The 17,491-nt window shown below is 49.9% G+C and overlaps 1 protein-coding gene and 1 pseudogene across 11 annotated transcripts in view; one reads left to right on the top strand and one right to left on the bottom strand.

Annotated features, from left to right (window-relative positions):
- The window catches only part of FNBP1 (formin binding protein 1), a 105,414-nt gene that overhangs the window by 75,697 nt on the left and 12,226 nt on the right, over positions 1-17,491 (top strand). For 3 of the 11 annotated variants that reach the window (XM_066610495.1, XM_066610494.1, XM_066610493.1), the window contains exons 9-11: positions 1,783-1,977; positions 4,749-4,931; positions 15,289-15,303. In XM_066610495.1, the coding sequence (XP_066466592.1) occupies positions 1,783-1,977; positions 4,749-4,931; positions 15,289-15,303 (393 nt within the window). The remainder of the gene's footprint in view (positions 1-1,782; positions 1,978-4,748; positions 4,932-15,288; positions 15,304-17,491) is intronic. The other 8 variants (XM_066610499.1, XM_066610498.1, XM_066610503.1 and 5 more) reach the window with 4 other exon arrangements.
- Positions 8,320-8,438, bottom strand: LOC136635701 (5S ribosomal RNA; annotated as a pseudogene).

Raw genomic sequence — 17,491 nt, 5'->3', positions numbered from 1 at the left:
CTAAGGGGAGGGTATTCTACAGTTCGGGGGCCACCACCGAGAAGGCCCTCTTCCTGGCCGCCGCCCCTCTCACATCTCTTAGTGGCGGCACAGTCAAAAGGGCCCCCCCCAGATGATCTAAGAGCATGGGCAGGATTGTAGGGAAAGAGGCAGTCCCTCAAATACCCCGGACCCGAGCTGTAAAGGGCAATAGTACAATATTGTATATGCCGTGGTCTTCCACCTTTTTGCGTCACAACTCCAGTAAATAAAGCATGAGACTGGGGACACACTGCTGATCCTGTCACCCTCCCAAGACCCAATCCGCCCACTCCCACCCCATTTCCCCCAACTTCTTGCTTCTTCACATCTTCCCCTATGAGGAAGCAGCCTGAGCGGAGCTGGCCGTGGGAGCTGTGGGGCAAGACGGCGAGACGAGGCTGTGCAGAATTAGACCAAGAACTCAGTTTTGAACAGGCAAGGACCACGATTGGATTGGATCCAAACTCTCTCTTTTGCACGGGCTTGGAATGGTGGCCACAACCCCGCCCCCCCCCCCGTGAGACTTTGCAACCCCATTGGGATCACGACCCGTAGGTTGAAAAAACACTGGTATGCACCGAGCAGGGCTGTTTCATGTTTCATGCCTCCTGGAGCAAAATCTTCTCGTTTTCTGGAGAGCTGCTGAGAAGGAAGAATTCACTGGAGCAATGGTTTGTTTTCAGGAGGTGTCCCTGGCCACATGCTGGGCCAGTCCAAGACAGCCCCAGTGCCTGAAGTGGCCCTTCAAATGCTGCCATCCCCCTTGCTTGGCAGCTTGGTGACTGCTCCCTCCCTCCCACTTCTTGCATTAGGAGAACGGAGTGGAAGTCTGGAGCAGAGGAGAATGGCGGGCTAAAGTGTCTCTGATTCAGTGACACTCTAGACTCTCTCCTCTACTTTCCTCCGCACTTCCTTTTCCGGTCCAGGAAGCAGGAGCGGCTGAAGAGAGGAGAGCGGTGACACTCCAATGAAGACGTCACCAGCACGGCTTTGGCCCAACAACGTGGTGGTATAAATCTCTGAGCAAAGTGATCCCAAACCCAAAGCGAACACGTTGGGGTGTACACCTTAATGGAGCACCCTGACCCAAGTGTCATTAGAGGGAGCGGAGTGCCGGAAGTTCTCCTCTGAAAGAGCCTGAATGGAAAAAAAGCAACTGGCGCAGCAGGATGCAAACTGAGACATTTGCATAGGGGCTGCCTAAGAATATGTGTCTGTGTTTGTATCCCTAGAACCCTGTAGAATAGTAGTTGGCAACCTTCAGTCTCGAATGTTCTGGTATCGCGCTCTGAAAGGTGGTTCTGGAACAGCGTCTATAGTGTGGCTGAAAAGGCCAATTCGGGAGTGACAATCCCTTCCACACCGGGAGCAAGTGCAGTCTGTCCCTGGTCTGTCTCCCTGGCGATGGGCCTTCCTTCTTTGCCTCTTTGCCTCAGTCTGTTGGCCAAGTGTCTCTTCAAACTGGGAAAGGCCTTGCTGCACAGCCTGCCTCCAAGCGGGCCGCTCAGAGGCCAGGGTTTCCCCCCTGTTGAGGTCCACTCCTAAGGCCTTCAGATCCCTTTTGCAGATGTCACTGTATCGCAGCTGTGGTCTACCTGTAGGGCGCTTTCCTTGCACCAGTTCTCCATAGAGGAGATCCTTTGGGATCCGGCCATCATCCATTCTCACAACATGACCGAGCCAACGCAGGCGTCTCTGTTGCGTTACGTAGAACCCTGTAAGCAAAGGAATAACTTTAGGTGGTCTCTGGTCCCTTTTCAGGATTCCCAGCTGGTCATAGAAGCCTTCAAATCCGGCTTTGAACCTCCAGGCGACGTAGACTTTGAAGACTTCACCCAACCCATCAAGAGGACCGTCTCCGAGTCCAGCCTTTCCAACTCCAAAGACGGCAAAGCGGAGCCCCGCTTCAGCAGCAAGTCCAAGGGCAAACTCTGGCCGTTCATCAAGAAAAACAAGGTACCGATTTTGGGGGCTCCCGGCTTTTGTCACGTTGTAGTTTGCTACTTGTCTCTTATTTCGTTAAACCCGGGCAGTGAAGTCTGTTTTTTTGTTTTTGTTTTTCTCTCTCTCTCTCTTTTTTTTTTTATAGAAAAAAATAGTTACTAAGAACTAATAGCTGATGTCCTGTTGTAATTGGTTGTGATAGGGTTTTATTTTTTTATTTTTTACTTCTTAATTGCTGAATTTTGCTTTAATTCGTTTTGGAAAAAGTTTTGATTTCGGTGTACTTTTAAATATTCTGTTGCTTTCATCGGTTCGGAGCTGTTTTGTTTTTTTTAATGCACTTGATTTTGTTTGCGTTGTCACGTCTCTGCCATGGTGGTTTCACATTCGGTTCTAGATAACTGCTCTCTGCTTGCATTGTTTCATGCCTGCCTTAGCCCTCCGCTTGCATCCTTCAACCCCCTTCCAAGCTAATTAACACGCCTGTCTTCACCGCCACTGACCTGAAGCTAATTTCTTTTTTATTTTTTTACTTTGCTTTTCAATTTGCGCGGTGGGGACCGGGAAGCTGTTTGTTCTCCTCTCCTGTTTCCAAAGCGCTGTCCTGGTGCAGTGTAGGTTCTTTCTTTTATTAAACATGCACGACCGGCCCTGTGCTTTAAAGATCCGCTCTGCTGCAAAACCCAGCAGCGGCAATGTGGGGCCATCACAAATGTAAATGTTTGGCAAATACGGTGACAAGCCCATAGAAGTGGCTTTCCGTTGGTAGCCCACCTGCCTGTCTATGTCTGTGTGGCTTTATTTTCGGCAGATTGTCTGAAAAACAATGAGCTTCCTGCCAATTTGCCATCTCCCACCTGATTGCTTGGGGTGCACTTTGCTCATCCATGGCGACTAAGGGCCTAATCCTTTCCAACTTTCCAGCACCGGTGCAGCCACAGTGCAGCCCCGAGGTAGGGGAACAAATGTTCCCAGACCTTGAGGAGGACTCTGTGACTGCCTCCCCACCACAGGATGCGGTGCACACCCCACTGGCACAGCTGCACCAGCACTGGAAAATTGGATAGGATTGGGCCCTGAGCAAGTTGGTTCTTGACAAGCCAGTGCTGTGTGTGAGGATTTGGCCTTGCTTTTGTGAGCATTTGTGCATTGGATAGCAAATGTTTGACATCAGCCTCTTCCCTCTTCCAATGCATTTCCTTTCTCATTTCCATTTCGGCACAGTGAGTGATGCATGACGGCATGTTTGTTAACTGGGGTCCTCATACCACAAACACCTCCTTTAACTTCGATTCCTTCCCTCCCCTTGGAGCGTTCCGGGAGGGTTACGGTAGAGATCTTAGTCCTCTAGGAGGCTAGTTGAGCTCAGTTTTCCAGACTGAACTTTCCAGACAAAGTTTCCTAACTTTGGGGAAACTTTTCCTTGTCCACTGGGGAGCTCTTAGTGGTGAGCTACTCAGACGTCCCGCTGCCCCAGAGGGTTCTGGGAAGCAGCACAGGTCACTCAGTCCCCAAGAGGCAATGTCCCAGGCCCCTTGGGCATCAGTGCTGTGGCTTCCACTTTCATACCAAGATATGTTTCACCACAATTATTTGAGCGTGCTGTTTTTTAATCTGTTTTAAATATCTGTCTTGCCTGTTCGTTGTGTGACATTCGTCTCTCATTTAAAAAGAGGGGTGAGAATAGGGCTGGCCCAATCATGGGCTAACTGAGACAGTTGCCTCAGGCACGAGAAGATGCCTGCTTCCCCCCCCCCCTCCCACTTGTCTCCGCTGTTCCTGGATGAGAAAAAGGAGGTAGAGCAGCTCTCTCCAACACTCTGGTCCACAGCTCTGCTCTCCTCCACTCTGTCCCCCCTTCCCTTTTCCAGTTGGGAGGAACAGAGGCAGGCACATGACCAGGTAAGGGGAGGGGAAGCATTGGGTGCACTGCTTCAGACACCGGGAGGTCTTGGTCCAGCCCTGGCTAAGAAGAACCACCCCTCCTCCAAGAAGCCCAGAGCAGTGAACGAAGATGTCCCCGTTTGACCTGGGCAGCAACCGTGTAAGGTAGACCAGGCTGAGAGCATACCACCTGCCCAAGGTCTCCCAGTGAGATTCACAAACCGAGGGTGAGGATTCTAACCTTGTAGTCTAACCACTACACTACATTGCCTCTTCCGTAGCGGGGATTCTCTGGGTGCCAAGGAGTCGAGGGTGCCAGGTTAATTCAGCTGTGGGTGGTAGGGGGGGAGGTTGGCTCTCCACACCCTTCTCCTTAGCCCTCTCATCCCATTTGCATGTGGCATGATCGGGGGGGCGGGTGGAAAAGTACACTCCGATTAATGACTTGCGTTGCTCCACTTGACTAAAAACTCCTCATTTTCCACCACACCATCTTTTCGTGATGCAAACCTCCTTTTACGATCCCGATCCTCCGTCCCTCTCTTTCTCCCCTCCTCTTTTCTTTCTATCCTTCCTTTCAATGAATGATTTTTTTTTCTCCCTTTCTAAAAATAAATTATAAAATAAACACCACCACCACCACCACCCCCCATGGCTTTGAATAAATCAATATTTTGCTTTTCAACTGTGTGTGCTTGATTTCCTGATTCCGATCTCTGATGTTGCTTCTTTTGATGCTTTGCCGTGACGATTTCTCCCCCCCCCCTTTTTTTTTTGGTTTTTGGATTTGCTATTTTGTGTGTGACTTTGTTTGCGGGTTTGTTTTGTAACCTTTTTTGATTTTTGGATTTTTGTTTTGTTTTCCTTAATTCTATCACTTCTCCATCTCTTATACGTAGCTTATGTCCCTTTTAACATCCCCCCATCAGCCCCCTCCTCCGCCCCCTTCCTCTGGCTCACCCTCTGCTGTTCCCAACGGCCCCCAGTCTCCCAAGCAGCACAAGGAACCCCTCTCCCATCGCTTCAACGAGTTCATGACCTCCAAACCCAAAATCCACTGCTTCCGGAGCCTTAAACGCGGGGTAAGTTCTCCTCTAGACGTCCGTTTGTCTGTCTCTGTTTCTCTCTTGTCCTGCAGCTGTCCATTCTTTCGTTTTTCGGAGACTTTCCCCCTCCTTCTCATCTTCTTGCCGGTTTGATTCGTTTGAACCATAACGCGCAAACCAAATTCTGACAAGTCAAAACACCCCCATGACGAAACCACAAAAAGAGCAAAGAGAACAAAATTTTCTTTCCCATTCTGACTTGCTTGGACACATTTCGAAGGGGAGATCCCTCTAAAGTACATGGATTCGAACCCGTTCCCTGCCCAAACAGGGCGCAGAACTACAATCCTTTCTGCTGGGAGATCTTGATGAAAGCTTTGCAGTGGGCCATCCTTATCCACGGATTTGAATATCCATGGATATGGAGCCCATGGCTGGAAGGCCTCAGAAGACCTCCCTTTTCAATTTCAGGAGTCAGTTCCAGGAGGTCATCTGGGGAGGGGGCAGGGAGGTCACGCATGGCCTCTCTGCACCTCAGAAGGCACTCCTGGAGATGACTGGAAGGCACTCCTGGTTTGCCAGTGCAGACCCTCTGCAGATTTCTTTATCCACCGAATTGGATAACAAAGTGGATAATTTCATTAACCACTGAATTCGTTATCGGTGGGGGTTCTTGGAACGGACCCCCAAAGATACCGAGACCCACTGTATTTATTTTAAAAGATTTCTATCCCACCTTTCCAGTCTTCCAGGAGCTCAAGAGAGCCTGGTTGAAAGACAACAACAACAGTGAAATCAGTGGGAACCGTCAGTGACTTAATGATGGATAAATGGCTTGTGTGTGTGTGTTTTATAACCCCTCTTTAGCCCAACTCTAAGTCCTGATGGAAACTGAGATTGGCATCTCCTGCACCAATATCATCGCTGCGGGTATTTAGGAAACCCAGGGGCATAAGCTTCTTTAGCTGTGGGGCAGGAGGGCTGCTCCCTTAGTGTTCAATTTTTTATTTAGCAGAGGTAGAGGAAAAGAATGCAATCCACATATCGCAGTGCTGTCATCCCCCTAACTTGCTGCCATGTGGACCCAAAGAAGGGGATTACCCTAGACTTGGGAAAGACAAAGAATGACCCGTCCCTCAGAGGAGCCCAACCGTTTCTGTGTGTCTCTGCGTGAGTCTGGGCAGGCCTCCTGCTTGTGACTCATGCAGAGACACCACAGGGAGGTAGTCCTCCACATTGCCTCCTCTGAAGGAAGGTCATCTTCTGTATTGGGAGAGATTGACTTGGGCTAAAGGGTGATGTAGGCACTGGGTGGAATTTTCTGATTGGAAGGAAGCTTGGCCCGGAGTAGCAAGTCAGACAGAGTGCGGCTTCCCTGTGGACGGCTGTCTACAACGGCTTGATTTATTTATTCCAGTGCTCACAGCTCTTGCCATTGTACTGCTGTGGCAAGCTTCCCGAAGCCTGTATGACCTGCTGGATAAACATCTTGGTACCACCTGGGGGACTTTCCCTTCTTTGTGGCTTGCGATGAGCTAAGCCATGCCAATAAATGTCCCGAGGGGGTGGATTAATTTGTCCCATAAAAGCAAATGCCGCAACGTGAGTCGGCGCAGACAATGACGCGCCTCTAAACGCTTGGATTTTTGTGGTTTCTATTCCGGTGGAAGTTGTTGACTTGACTTTTTTTGGGGTGTTCTCGCCATGTAATTAACTCACCTCATTGCCCAAAGGAATGCCTCTCGTTCAACCATCTTGTTTCACTTTTATTTATTTTTAGGGGTAGCTGGTAGTGCTCCCTCCCTAGTTGCTGTAGATGTTCTACTTTAATTCTTGCGGGGCTGGCCCAGCCACGAGGCCAACTGAGGCGGTCTCCTCAGGTGACGGAGCTTCCCAACTCCACTTCCGTCATCCCGCTACCTGGATTTGTCAAGGAAGAAGGGGAACAGTGTGAAAAAGAAGTTTGGAGACACTGGGAGACACTCTAGCCCTCAACTCCGCTCTCCTTCACACTGAATCTAGGGAGCAGGAGGTGGTGGAGATGGAGGGTGGAGTACCTCCAGGCCAAGGGGATGACATTTGGCGCGCCACCTCAGTGACTGGAAGGTCTGGGGCCAGCCCTGCTCCCTCTCTCCAGCCGTAGTGGTCATCCTTCATATATATGTGTGTGTGTGTTTGGACTTGGCTTAGGTAGAAAATAATTCTTTAACCCTTGGGGGAATGTTTGCTTATTTCAATACATGTCCTGTATCCTGATTAAAACTGTTAAGGCTTCGATGGCTGGTTTCTGTATTATCCCCCCCCCCCAAAAAAAAAAAAATCCGGTACGTACTTAATGTGTCTCCTTCTAAATGACATGATGTTGCAGAGTCCCAGGGCTAACCGGGTTAAGGGCCGATTTCCGTGCTATAATCTAACAGCTCCAGAACGTTCTCTCGAATCTCATCTTGTTGCCGGAAAAACGTATCATGGAAAACGTGGCCCGTACGTAGCTAGCTTAGGGCTTGGCGGCCATACGGAATCAGGTGGTACGGCTCTTGCTGGGCTGTACTGATTCAGATGGGCGATGGGCGAATTGCTTTTTTTGGGGGGGACATTCTTTCACAGCAGAAATTCTCTGGTGGTTGAAAATTATTCTGTTGCGGAGGGAGGTTTGGAGTCCAGCCCTCCCCTCCCTGATTCGCTGATTTGGTTTGTTCTACGTGCAATTCTCCCACCTGCTCTATGAAGCCGTTCATCTCGCTGGTCCTTTTTGGCGTGCTGGCCAGTTCGATGAATCTTTCTATGACGTGTTTCACGCTTATGAGCTACTGCCGCTTGGAACACCCCAAAGAGGTGGCGCTTGTGCAAGGCTTCACCTGATGGCGGAGTGGCAAGCAGGGAACCAGGCGCACAGTGCTCAACCTATAGGATCTGCGCTTCACCAGGCAGCTCATCAATTTGGAGCCAACCGGCCATATTCTTGGGCGCGTGAGAGCATTTTGGAGTAGCCAAACGCAGTTGATCACAGCATCGCAGTTTGTAGCGTAGCACCAAGGAAACAGCAAAGTAACTCCGAGGTAAGGGAACAAACATTGCCTTGAGGAGGCCTCCGTGACTGCCCCCCAACTGCAGGATGCAGCATGTGCCCCACTGGCGCAGCTATGCCAGCACTGGAAAGTTGGTTAGGATTGTGACTCACCATAAACGTTAAACGTAAAGCTTAAAGGAGTGGTTGGCAACCTTCAGTCTCGAAAGACTATGGTATAAGCCTACAGCACCTACAGTATTCCCAGGCGGTCTCCCATCCAAGTACTAACCAGGCCTGACCCTGCTTAGCTTCCCAGATCATGGTATAAGCCTACAGCACCCGGTATTCCCAGGCGGTCTCCCATCCAAGCACTAACCAGGCCTGACCCTGCTTAGCTTCCGAGATCATGGTCTAAGCCTACAGCACCTGGTATTCCCAAGCGGTCTCCCATCCAAGTACTAACCAGGCCTGACCCTGCTTAGCTTCCGAGATCAGACAAGATCAGGCATGTGCAGGGTAAAAGGAGTATTCAAAGGAATAAACCTAAAGGCGTATTCAAAGTCTCCATGTTTATGTTATCCGGATCCAGGAGTGATTTTTGGGGGTGCCTCTGGAGCCTTAGATCATAACATGGGTGGTGGGTCTGAGCTAAGCTATCGTTTTTGCTGTAGAAACAGTAAATGTCGAGGTCTTTCTCCCCCCCTCCCCACCCTTCTTTTAATCCATGTGTGTTTTCTCTTGCTGACTTAGCAGCAGTCTCAGTCATTGTATTTTCACAAGGAAATCATGAAGAGGACATTAGGGAAGCCCACCTATGCCCTTGAGGCTAGAGAATACGTTGTAAGTCTGTGTATGGAGTGGCCGGGCCATACAGAGTCACCGCTGCAGAGTCACCGACCCCACTTACAATGTTGCAAGAGGGTTTTTGTTTTGTTTTGCTGAAAACCGAGCGCACCAAACACACAAAAAGTCCCACGTAGACACTTTGCTAATTCGGCCGCAAGAAAGGCCTGCTTTTCTGACTTCCCCGGATGGAAACGGCTGTCTTAACCTCCGAGAGGGAGCCAAACTTGAGATGGCCCCCAGCACTGGGGAGGGAAAAGTCCATGTGCAGAAATGTGACGTGCGTAAACTACAGTGGAACTCCCTTATGGGACTTTGACTATGGCGAGAGAGAGCATAAAATGTCAAAGTCACCAGGATGACACAGGACCGTAGGGTTGGAAAGAACTTGAGAGGGACAGAAAAGCCACGTCCCCCGGATACAGATCTGGAGGACCAGACCGGACCCTTACAGATCAATCCGTGCAAGTAGCTCCAAGTGGTACAAATTAGTGAGCCGACCATTGCACAATGGGAAAAGGTGGCTTGCTTGTTTTGTAGAAGGAGGCCATCGATGGTGGCCTTACAGGGACCAGCCCGAGCTGGTGTTTGGACAGAGTCTTGGTGGGACAAAGTTTAATCAGGGAAGATCTTTTTGAAGATCTCTAGTTCACACAGAATGCTCTTCGGAAATCTATTCCAAGAGGACCAGAGCTGAAAATGGAAGAAAATTCAGGCAGCAAACACAGTATTGTGAAGGGCTGACCGAGGCAGAGGCAGTCACGCTGCTTGGGGGAGCAACCTGTGGTTTGCCATCTCAGCGGTCTTGCACTGGCCGTGCTTCCTAGGATTCTTCTTCTGTAAGCCACCATCTTAAATTAACAATAGTTCCATGCCTCCTCCCCACCCCCACCAGGAAGCCTGGGAACTGCTTCCCGGGAGGGGGGCCATGGGGAATGATGGTTAACTCATACAGTTGGATGAGGTGTGGGGGGGGCAAGGAATCTCAAACAGACTCCCTCTGTACAGATCCGTGCCCACCACAACTCCCCAGGTTCTCTGGGGAAGTTTGTGACCGGTCTCAACGTGTGTCATAAGAACAGCCCCACTGGATCAGGCCATAGGCCCATCTAGTCCAGCTTCCTGCATCTCACAGCGGCCCCACCAAATGTCCCAGGGAGCATAAGAACAAGAGCAGCCCCACTGGATCAGGCCATAGGCCCATCTAGTCCAGCTTCCTGTATCTCACAGCGGCCCACCAAATGCCCCAGGGAGCATAAGAACCTAAGAGCAGCCCCACTGGATCAGGCCATAGGCCCATCTAGTCCAGCTTCCTGTATCTCACAGCGGCCCACCAAATGCCCCAGGGAGCATAAGAACCTAAGAGCAGCCCCACTGGATCAGGCCATAGGCCCATCTAGTCCAGCTTCCTGGATCTCACAGCGGCCCACCAAATGTCCCAGGGAGCATAAGAACAAGAGCAGCCCCACTGGATCAGGCCATAGGCCCATCTAGTCCAGCTTCCTGGATCTCACTGTGGCCCACCAAACGCCCCAGGGAGCATAAGAACATAAGAGCAGCCCCACTGGATCAGGCCATAGGCCCATCTAGTCCAGCTTCCTGGATCTCACAGCGGCCCACCAAATGTCCCAGGGAGCATAAGAACAAGAGCAGCCCCACTGGATCAGGCCATAGGCCCATCTAGTCCAGCTTCCTGGATCTCACAGCGGCCCACCAAATGCCCCAGGGAGCATAAGAACCTAAGAGCAGCCCCACTGGATCAGCCCATAGGCCCATCTAGTCCAGCTTCCTGCATCTCACAGCGGCCCCACCAAATGCCCCAGGGAGCATAAGAACATAAGAGCAGCCCCACTGGATCAGGCCCTAGGCCCATCTAGTCCAGCTTCCTGTATCTCACAGCGGCCCACCAAATGCCCCAGGGAGCATAAGAACATAAGAGCAGCCCCACTGGATCAGGCCATAGGCCCATCTAGTCCAGCTTCCTGCATCTCACAGCGGCCCCACCAAATGCCCCAGGGAGCATAAGAACATAAGAGCAGCCCCACAGGATCAGGCCATAGGCCCATCTAGTCCAGCTTCCTGCATCTCACAGCGGCCCAACAAATGCCCCAGGGAGCATAAGAACATAAGAGCAGCCCCGCTGGATCAGGCCATAGGCCCATCTAGTCCAGCTTCCTGGATCTCACAGCGGCCCACCAAATGCCCCAGGGGGCATAAGAACATAAGAGCAGCCCCACTGGATCAGGCCATAGGCCCATCTAGTCCAGCTTCCTGTATCTCACAGCGGCCCACCAAATGCCCCAGGGAGCACACCAGATAACAAGAGACCTCATCCTGGTGCCCTCCCTTGCATCTGGCATCATAAATTCAGGAGGTTGCGCATACACATCATGGCTTGTACCCCATAATGGATTTTTCCTCCAGAAACTTGTCCAATCCCCTTTTAAAGGCGTCCAGGCTAGACGCCATCACCACATCCTGTGGCAAGGAGTTCCACAGACCAACCACACACTGAGTAAAGAAATATTTTGTTTTGTCATGGAGATGGTACACTTTGCCTCTGTCTCTATGAACAGGGATGCCTTCAAGACTAAAATACGTGCATTTTTTTTTCTTCAAGGAAAGGGAAATCATTCAGGAGAGAGCCCAGATGGTTCTCGGAAGGATTATTCTTGGAGGGCAAGAGATCCAAGAGGGTTCCACTGTGGTGGTTAGCGAATGTTGCTTTATGCCCTTGCAGGCACAAAGCACCAGTTTATTTGCGATTGGTGGCCACTGTTTCCTCACCCAGTGTGAGCTTGATGCTCCCGCAAGCCCCACACCTTTGACCTTCCACGTTCAGAATACCGACGGGTGGGTTGGGGACCGACAAGACAGGGGGCTCCCTTCTGGAAACCGAGAGAGGTTTCAGTTCTCCCCTCTCCATGGTTTGTAAGTGAAGGTCGGCGTTTGTGACTACTCAATAACACATAGACTGGCTGGCTTTCATGCGCTCTCGTGTGTTATTGCCGCTTCTGCCTCGTAGGCTTCCTCCATTTGCTCCCCGCAATAAAGGCCACGTTAGACCCATCCCGAGGATGTGTGCCTCAAAGAGATCTGCTCTGTGTGGTTGTTTTTGTGTGTGTCCCCCTTTTACATTTCCTAGAAATTTAACTTAATAAGGAATCAGTCAGGAGAAACTGCCCCTGGGACCCCGAACTCTACTCCCTCTCTACAGCCTGCACCCCAAATTTCCCAACAGGTGGATGAGCAAATACCGTATGACTTTGTTTAAAATCCCAATGTGCATCTCCTGCTTAAAGGGATGCGTTGAAGCATTTGAAAGGAATACAATTTATGAACAAATCGATTAACAAAGCAATGTGCGTTTTCCCCTCCAAAGAGTAAAAAGATCTGTTTTCCCCCAGAAAATAAATTTGAATGCATACTTAGAAACAGCTTCCTGACATTTTCAGCTTGACTTTAATTCGGCCAGGCTAACTATTAAAGGGTGTAGTAGTTATCTGCGAAACTACTACAGGGTGTACCTAATGCAAGTGAGCCGTGATCAAGTCCCACTGAAAGAAACTCAGTGCCGTTGCAGCACACCTCTAGATAGGATGCGCTTGGATTAGCCAGCATTGGTTGGGGGGAAGCACACCTCTAAGTCCCGACTTCACAGCGCCTGTGTGTGATGACAAACACTGACACCTGGGGAAAGATTCCTCCTGCGATCAGGACACTGGGCGTCCACATTCCCAGTTATAGAGAGATGGTCTCTCCAGGTGCGTCAGTTGTCACTGCAGATAAAATTCTGTACAGATGGCGTGCGGTTGGGACGGGGGACGGGACTTGCGCACTGCTAATCACACAGGTGAAATCTGCATCGGCCTCAACTTGTCTCAGTGATTTCAGCGGTGCTTAGCCATACACCCCTAAAAATACAGTATGTGTATCCAAGACACTTTTCCAGACCACCCAATTTATAATCCACTTGGACGGCACTCCGAATGCGTTTAGGTTTGAGCCACCAAGTCGAGGACAATTCCATGCGCTTTGAGACACAGTGCTCTCAGCGATGGCATGCAGTTGTGCCTCGCTTAACACCGGGGATACGTTCTCTGATCCCCGTCGTTAAGCGATTCCGTCGTAATGAGGACATAATAGAGCTGACTGTATTACGTGCTAGTCGGTTTCACTCCCTAGAGGGGGTGGAATGGACTGGAATAAAATTGACTAGCCTGTAATGAAATTGACTAGCAAGTAAGGCTTTATATGACTATGTTAGGCGACTGCCATCATAAATGCAATCTTGAGCAGAACATCACTAAGCGATGCGCACCTGCAGTTACATTTTTAAAAACCCTCCCCTCCCCCTTGCATATGATAAATTAAGATTTATTTTTTTTAAGCCCCTAGCTGATTTTGGTAACTTCTAGTGATCTTTAACGAGGCTGGGACAAGCATTTGTGCGAGTGATGCTGTAGAGCTCGGCGCCTGGTGTAGTAGCATTTAGAAGCGAGGAGCACATAAATCCCACCCTTTCCCTCAACTTCCCCCCCTTTTATTAAAAAACAAACAAACAAACACTCTAGGCATGCTCTGTGTGACTTGGCCCTTGTAGCATTTGCTGAATTTACAGCAAAAAGATAGTTTTGGTGGCTGGTGATTCTCTGGCTACTAGTTGCGTGCGCGCCTCTAGAAAAATTTGTAGCTTTTAGCCCGTAGCGCATGTAGCATTACATTCTGTGCCGTTTATAGATGCTTCTGTAGGCCAATTGATTTCTTTATTCTGTCTCCACCACCGTTGTCTGTAAAACCGAGAGCTGGTTTGTGCGAGTTGTGTCTTTGCTGAAGTTCACAGGAACACAAGGGGGCTGTTGAGATTTTGTAGCCGGGGTGGAATGGGGGGGGGCAGAGCCATGGCTAGGAGGAGGTACTTGGAATGTGTACAATCTTGTGGCTGCTAAGATCTTAATGGGCAATGTGGTTGACAACCTTCAGTCTCGAAAGACTATGGTAGAAGCCTACAGCACCTGGTGTTCCCAGGCGGTCTCCCATCCAAATACTAACCAGGCCTAACCCTGCTTAGCTTCTGAGATCAGACAAGATTCAGACAAGATCAGGCATCTGCAGGGCAATAACCCCCCATTTTAGTTTGCTCCCAGGATCTGCTCTTACCACCACGGCATGGGGAGCCTCTGTAGCTATCATGGTTTAAACTCTTATCAGCTCCCTGATTTTTGAATAGCCTCAGGGCTTGAGGCAGTGAGTTATCTGATCTGTCCATCGCCCATGAGACAACCCTTGCTAGTGGACACCCAAAGGCTTGTTCACTTTCTGGACAGATAGGGGCACCAGGCTGTGTTGACACGTGGGCCTTAAGTTGGCCAATGCTTTGTTATGTGTGATTTCTTGCACCAGCTGCTCAGGTGTGCCCTGGGGGGCTTCCTGGTGTGATAAGTCTCTCCAAGCAGCTGTACCCATATATGCCTCCTGAATGAGGTGCAGGAGACTGAAGACAATGCTTAGGTCATACTGGCCAATGCCGAGGTCATAAATCCACAGCTGTTGCTGGTGGAAAGAGAGGGGTGGGGTGATTCATACTTCCCCTTGCAAATATCCTCATTTATTCAGGCTTTATCCAGTCTCAACTGACAGGGGGGCGGGAGGGACAGTTTAAAAAAAACAGATGTGTGGCATTTATAGGGAAGACTTGGCAAGCGGGTCCTTTAAGTCTGCTCCCCCAAACTCATACATTAACATATGGAGGATTGAAAGGGAATCCTCCTAACAGTGATGGAGGCCACATGTTTAGCAGAAGAAGGTGTGTGTTTGTGTGTGTGGGGGGGTGTTTCTAGGTGGGAGGCAGCTCCACACGGCCTCCCACTGTGAGATACTAGCTTGGCTCTTAACCTGCCCTTCCACACTATCTCTTTCAGGGTCTTCTTAACCAGCACATCATTTAGCCTTGCCAAGTAGCTCCAGTTTGTGCGATGCTCTCCGTCCGAGCTCGTTCAGTGCGCCCTGATTGTCTCAAATTCCCCCATTAGCATTCTGCCATTAAATCAAGATAGCGTTAACAAGGGTGGGAAGGGATGATCCACAGGTCTTTGCAACTCTCAGCTGGGGAGGGGAGAATCTCTGGCACCCTTGGTAGTATCACATGTCCTGAATGGACGTGACAGAGGTGCATCGTTGCCTCCAGGCTGAATTGGGGCCATGGGGGATGGACACCAAATTGTCTATGGTGGCCATTTCAATGCTCAGCGCAGCTACTTGTGTGTTCCTTGCCCGCATCCACAGGCAGCAAAAATGGCAGCTGGCGGGTCAGATTTTGTGCCCCAGTCTTGTGAACTTTTGCACAGATCTGTGCCAAGCAGTATGTTCATTTTTCACGAGAAAGTGAGGAGAGTGTCCGTGCTTGTGTGTGTGTGTGTGTGTGTCTCATTTTTAAAAATGATAACTGTGGAACCATCTCGGAGTTCCACCCCATTGATATGCTCTTCTCTTTTTCTCTTCTCTCTTCCCCTCCTTGTACCTCTCCGTTTGTACGTGAAGCTTTCCCTCAAGCTGGTAAGCACCACTGCAGCACGCTTGTGTGTGTGTGTGTGTGTGAGAATCACAATTTGGTATGCACGAGATTTGCCGCTCACCGAAGCAACCTTGAAATTAACTTCAATTTTCTGTTGTCTTTGTGTTTCTGTTTTTTTATTTTTGCTTTGGTATTTATCAGATAACTTTGAATACCCAGGTCTGGAATCTAATGGAGGTGATTCAGTTCTGAGTGTTTCTAATGAGCTGCTAAGAATTAACTCTAATTATACTCGTTTAGTTTTAATTATTTGGTGTGGGACTTTTTTAAATTTTTAAAGAAAAAAAAAATCACGACTTACGGCGATAAAATGTAGTGAAATTAATTCCTGCTGAGACCCACTGAAATAGGGAGAAACAGCTTCCTGGTTTCAGGGCTCACTGGAAGAGAGAGGTGGTAGCTGGACTCAGCTTGGAACTAGACCCCAGATCAGTTCAGAGGGTGGGCAACTTGTTTAAAAAATTGGCAGGAGGTCTGGTCTAGAGGGTAGAGCCTCCATTTGCCTGAAGGTTAACATCCACAAGGTCGCCGGTTCGAGGCCACCGGCACCGTGCGACCTTGGAGCAGCTGACAAGCTGAAGCCAAGCTATTCCATCTGCTCTGAGCGTGGGAGGATGGAGGCCAGAATGTGAAACCAGATCGGAGTGTAACACCTTGAATGTGGTGGTTCTTGAAAGAAAGAACCTTCTTTCAATTTGTAAAAATCCCTGCGTGGATTTAATAAGCCTGCCTACGTAAACCGCCTTGAATAAAGTCTTGAATAAAGACCAAGAAAGGCGGTATATAAATACTGTATATTATTATTAATATTATATTATTAAAAAATCAAAAGGGGACCAACCAGGCTGCACAGGACTCTTGGTTCTGCAGCACATGCCATGTAATTGGGACCTCCGACCTTGCCGGTGAATTCGGCAGAAGTTGCAGGTTGCCAAAGCACACGAGGCTGCCGCTGAAATTGGCAACCGCTGTGTCATTCCCCCCCCAGCCCCATTCCTCATCGGGTGTGCCGATGACCTGTGCGATGTGTTCATGCTCTTTGATTGCCACCCCTTTCCCAGCCCCCAGCCCCACAGCTGACACTGGTGTTGAGGATGACAACATGATATCGGGTCACATTTCTGAAGCTAAGAGGCTTTTCCTCCCCAGTTAAAATAGCACAAGGATAGGGTGGGGAGGCACAGTTAGGATAAAAACCACCGTGGGAGTACAACCCAATAGCCCCTTACTTCCTGTCGCTGCCTGGCACACATGCCCACCACACTGACTATCAGAGGCACAATGAAAATACAGTCCTGTTGCCTGTTAATTGCTTGTTTAGGCGCAGGAAAAGAGATCATCTGGACCCAAGGTGGCCAACCGAGAATAGTTCATAGAATGTTGGCATAGGGAGGGCATCTAGTCCAGCCCCCAACTGTGACGGCACGCCTGGCAGGAATAAGTCCTGCCTGTGCTGGAAAAGTCTAGACCAGGGGTGTCCAAACCTTTTGGCAGGAGGACCACATCATCTCTCTGACACTGAGTCGGGGGCCAGGGGAAAAAAGAATTAATTTACGTTTAAAAATTTGACATAGTTAACATACAAGTTAACATAAATGAATTTATTAGCGGTGAAACTTATATGAATGAGTGAAGGTCTTGCAGTAGCTCAAGGCCTTGCACAAAGCAAGGCTGGCCTTTCCTTCACTGCCGCTGCTGCATCACAGGTGTAAAACAGCAAGCAGTGGAGGGAGTCCTTGTCCCACAGCTCAGGTGAGAGGTTGAACAGTCGTCGTCATGCTGAGAAAAGTTGTGTTGGGCCAGCATGGGCTCCAGCAAGTCTCCAGAGGGCCAAAGCCTCATTGGAAACTGGGAGCTCCCCGAGGGCCAGATTGGGAGCCCCCGAGGGCAGCAAGTGGCCCCCGGGCCGGGGTTTGGGCACCCCTGGTCTAGACCCACCACTTGACTCTCGACCACACTTCCCTTCCCCTCTTTTGAATGCAGGGAGCAAAAGGAGGGCTGGCAGGGTCTAGAATGTGGCCAGGTAAGAGGGCTGCCTTAGGGACCAGGGAACTTTGGGTCAGTCCCATTGAGGACCTAGAAGGTGACCATCCCCAATTGAAATGATTTGGGATCCTTGTCTGTCTTTCGCCAGAGTCTACATCTACCACTCCTCTCACCATTCTAAAA

Source organism: Tiliqua scincoides, chromosome 16, assembly GCF_035046505.1.
Source record: "Tiliqua scincoides isolate rTilSci1 chromosome 16, rTilSci1.hap2, whole genome shotgun sequence".
Taxonomy (NCBI): Eukaryota; Metazoa; Chordata; class Lepidosauria; order Squamata; family Scincidae; genus Tiliqua; species Tiliqua scincoides.
Note: the sequence above shows the minus strand (reverse complement) of the source record. Positions and strands in the feature narration are given on the sequence as shown.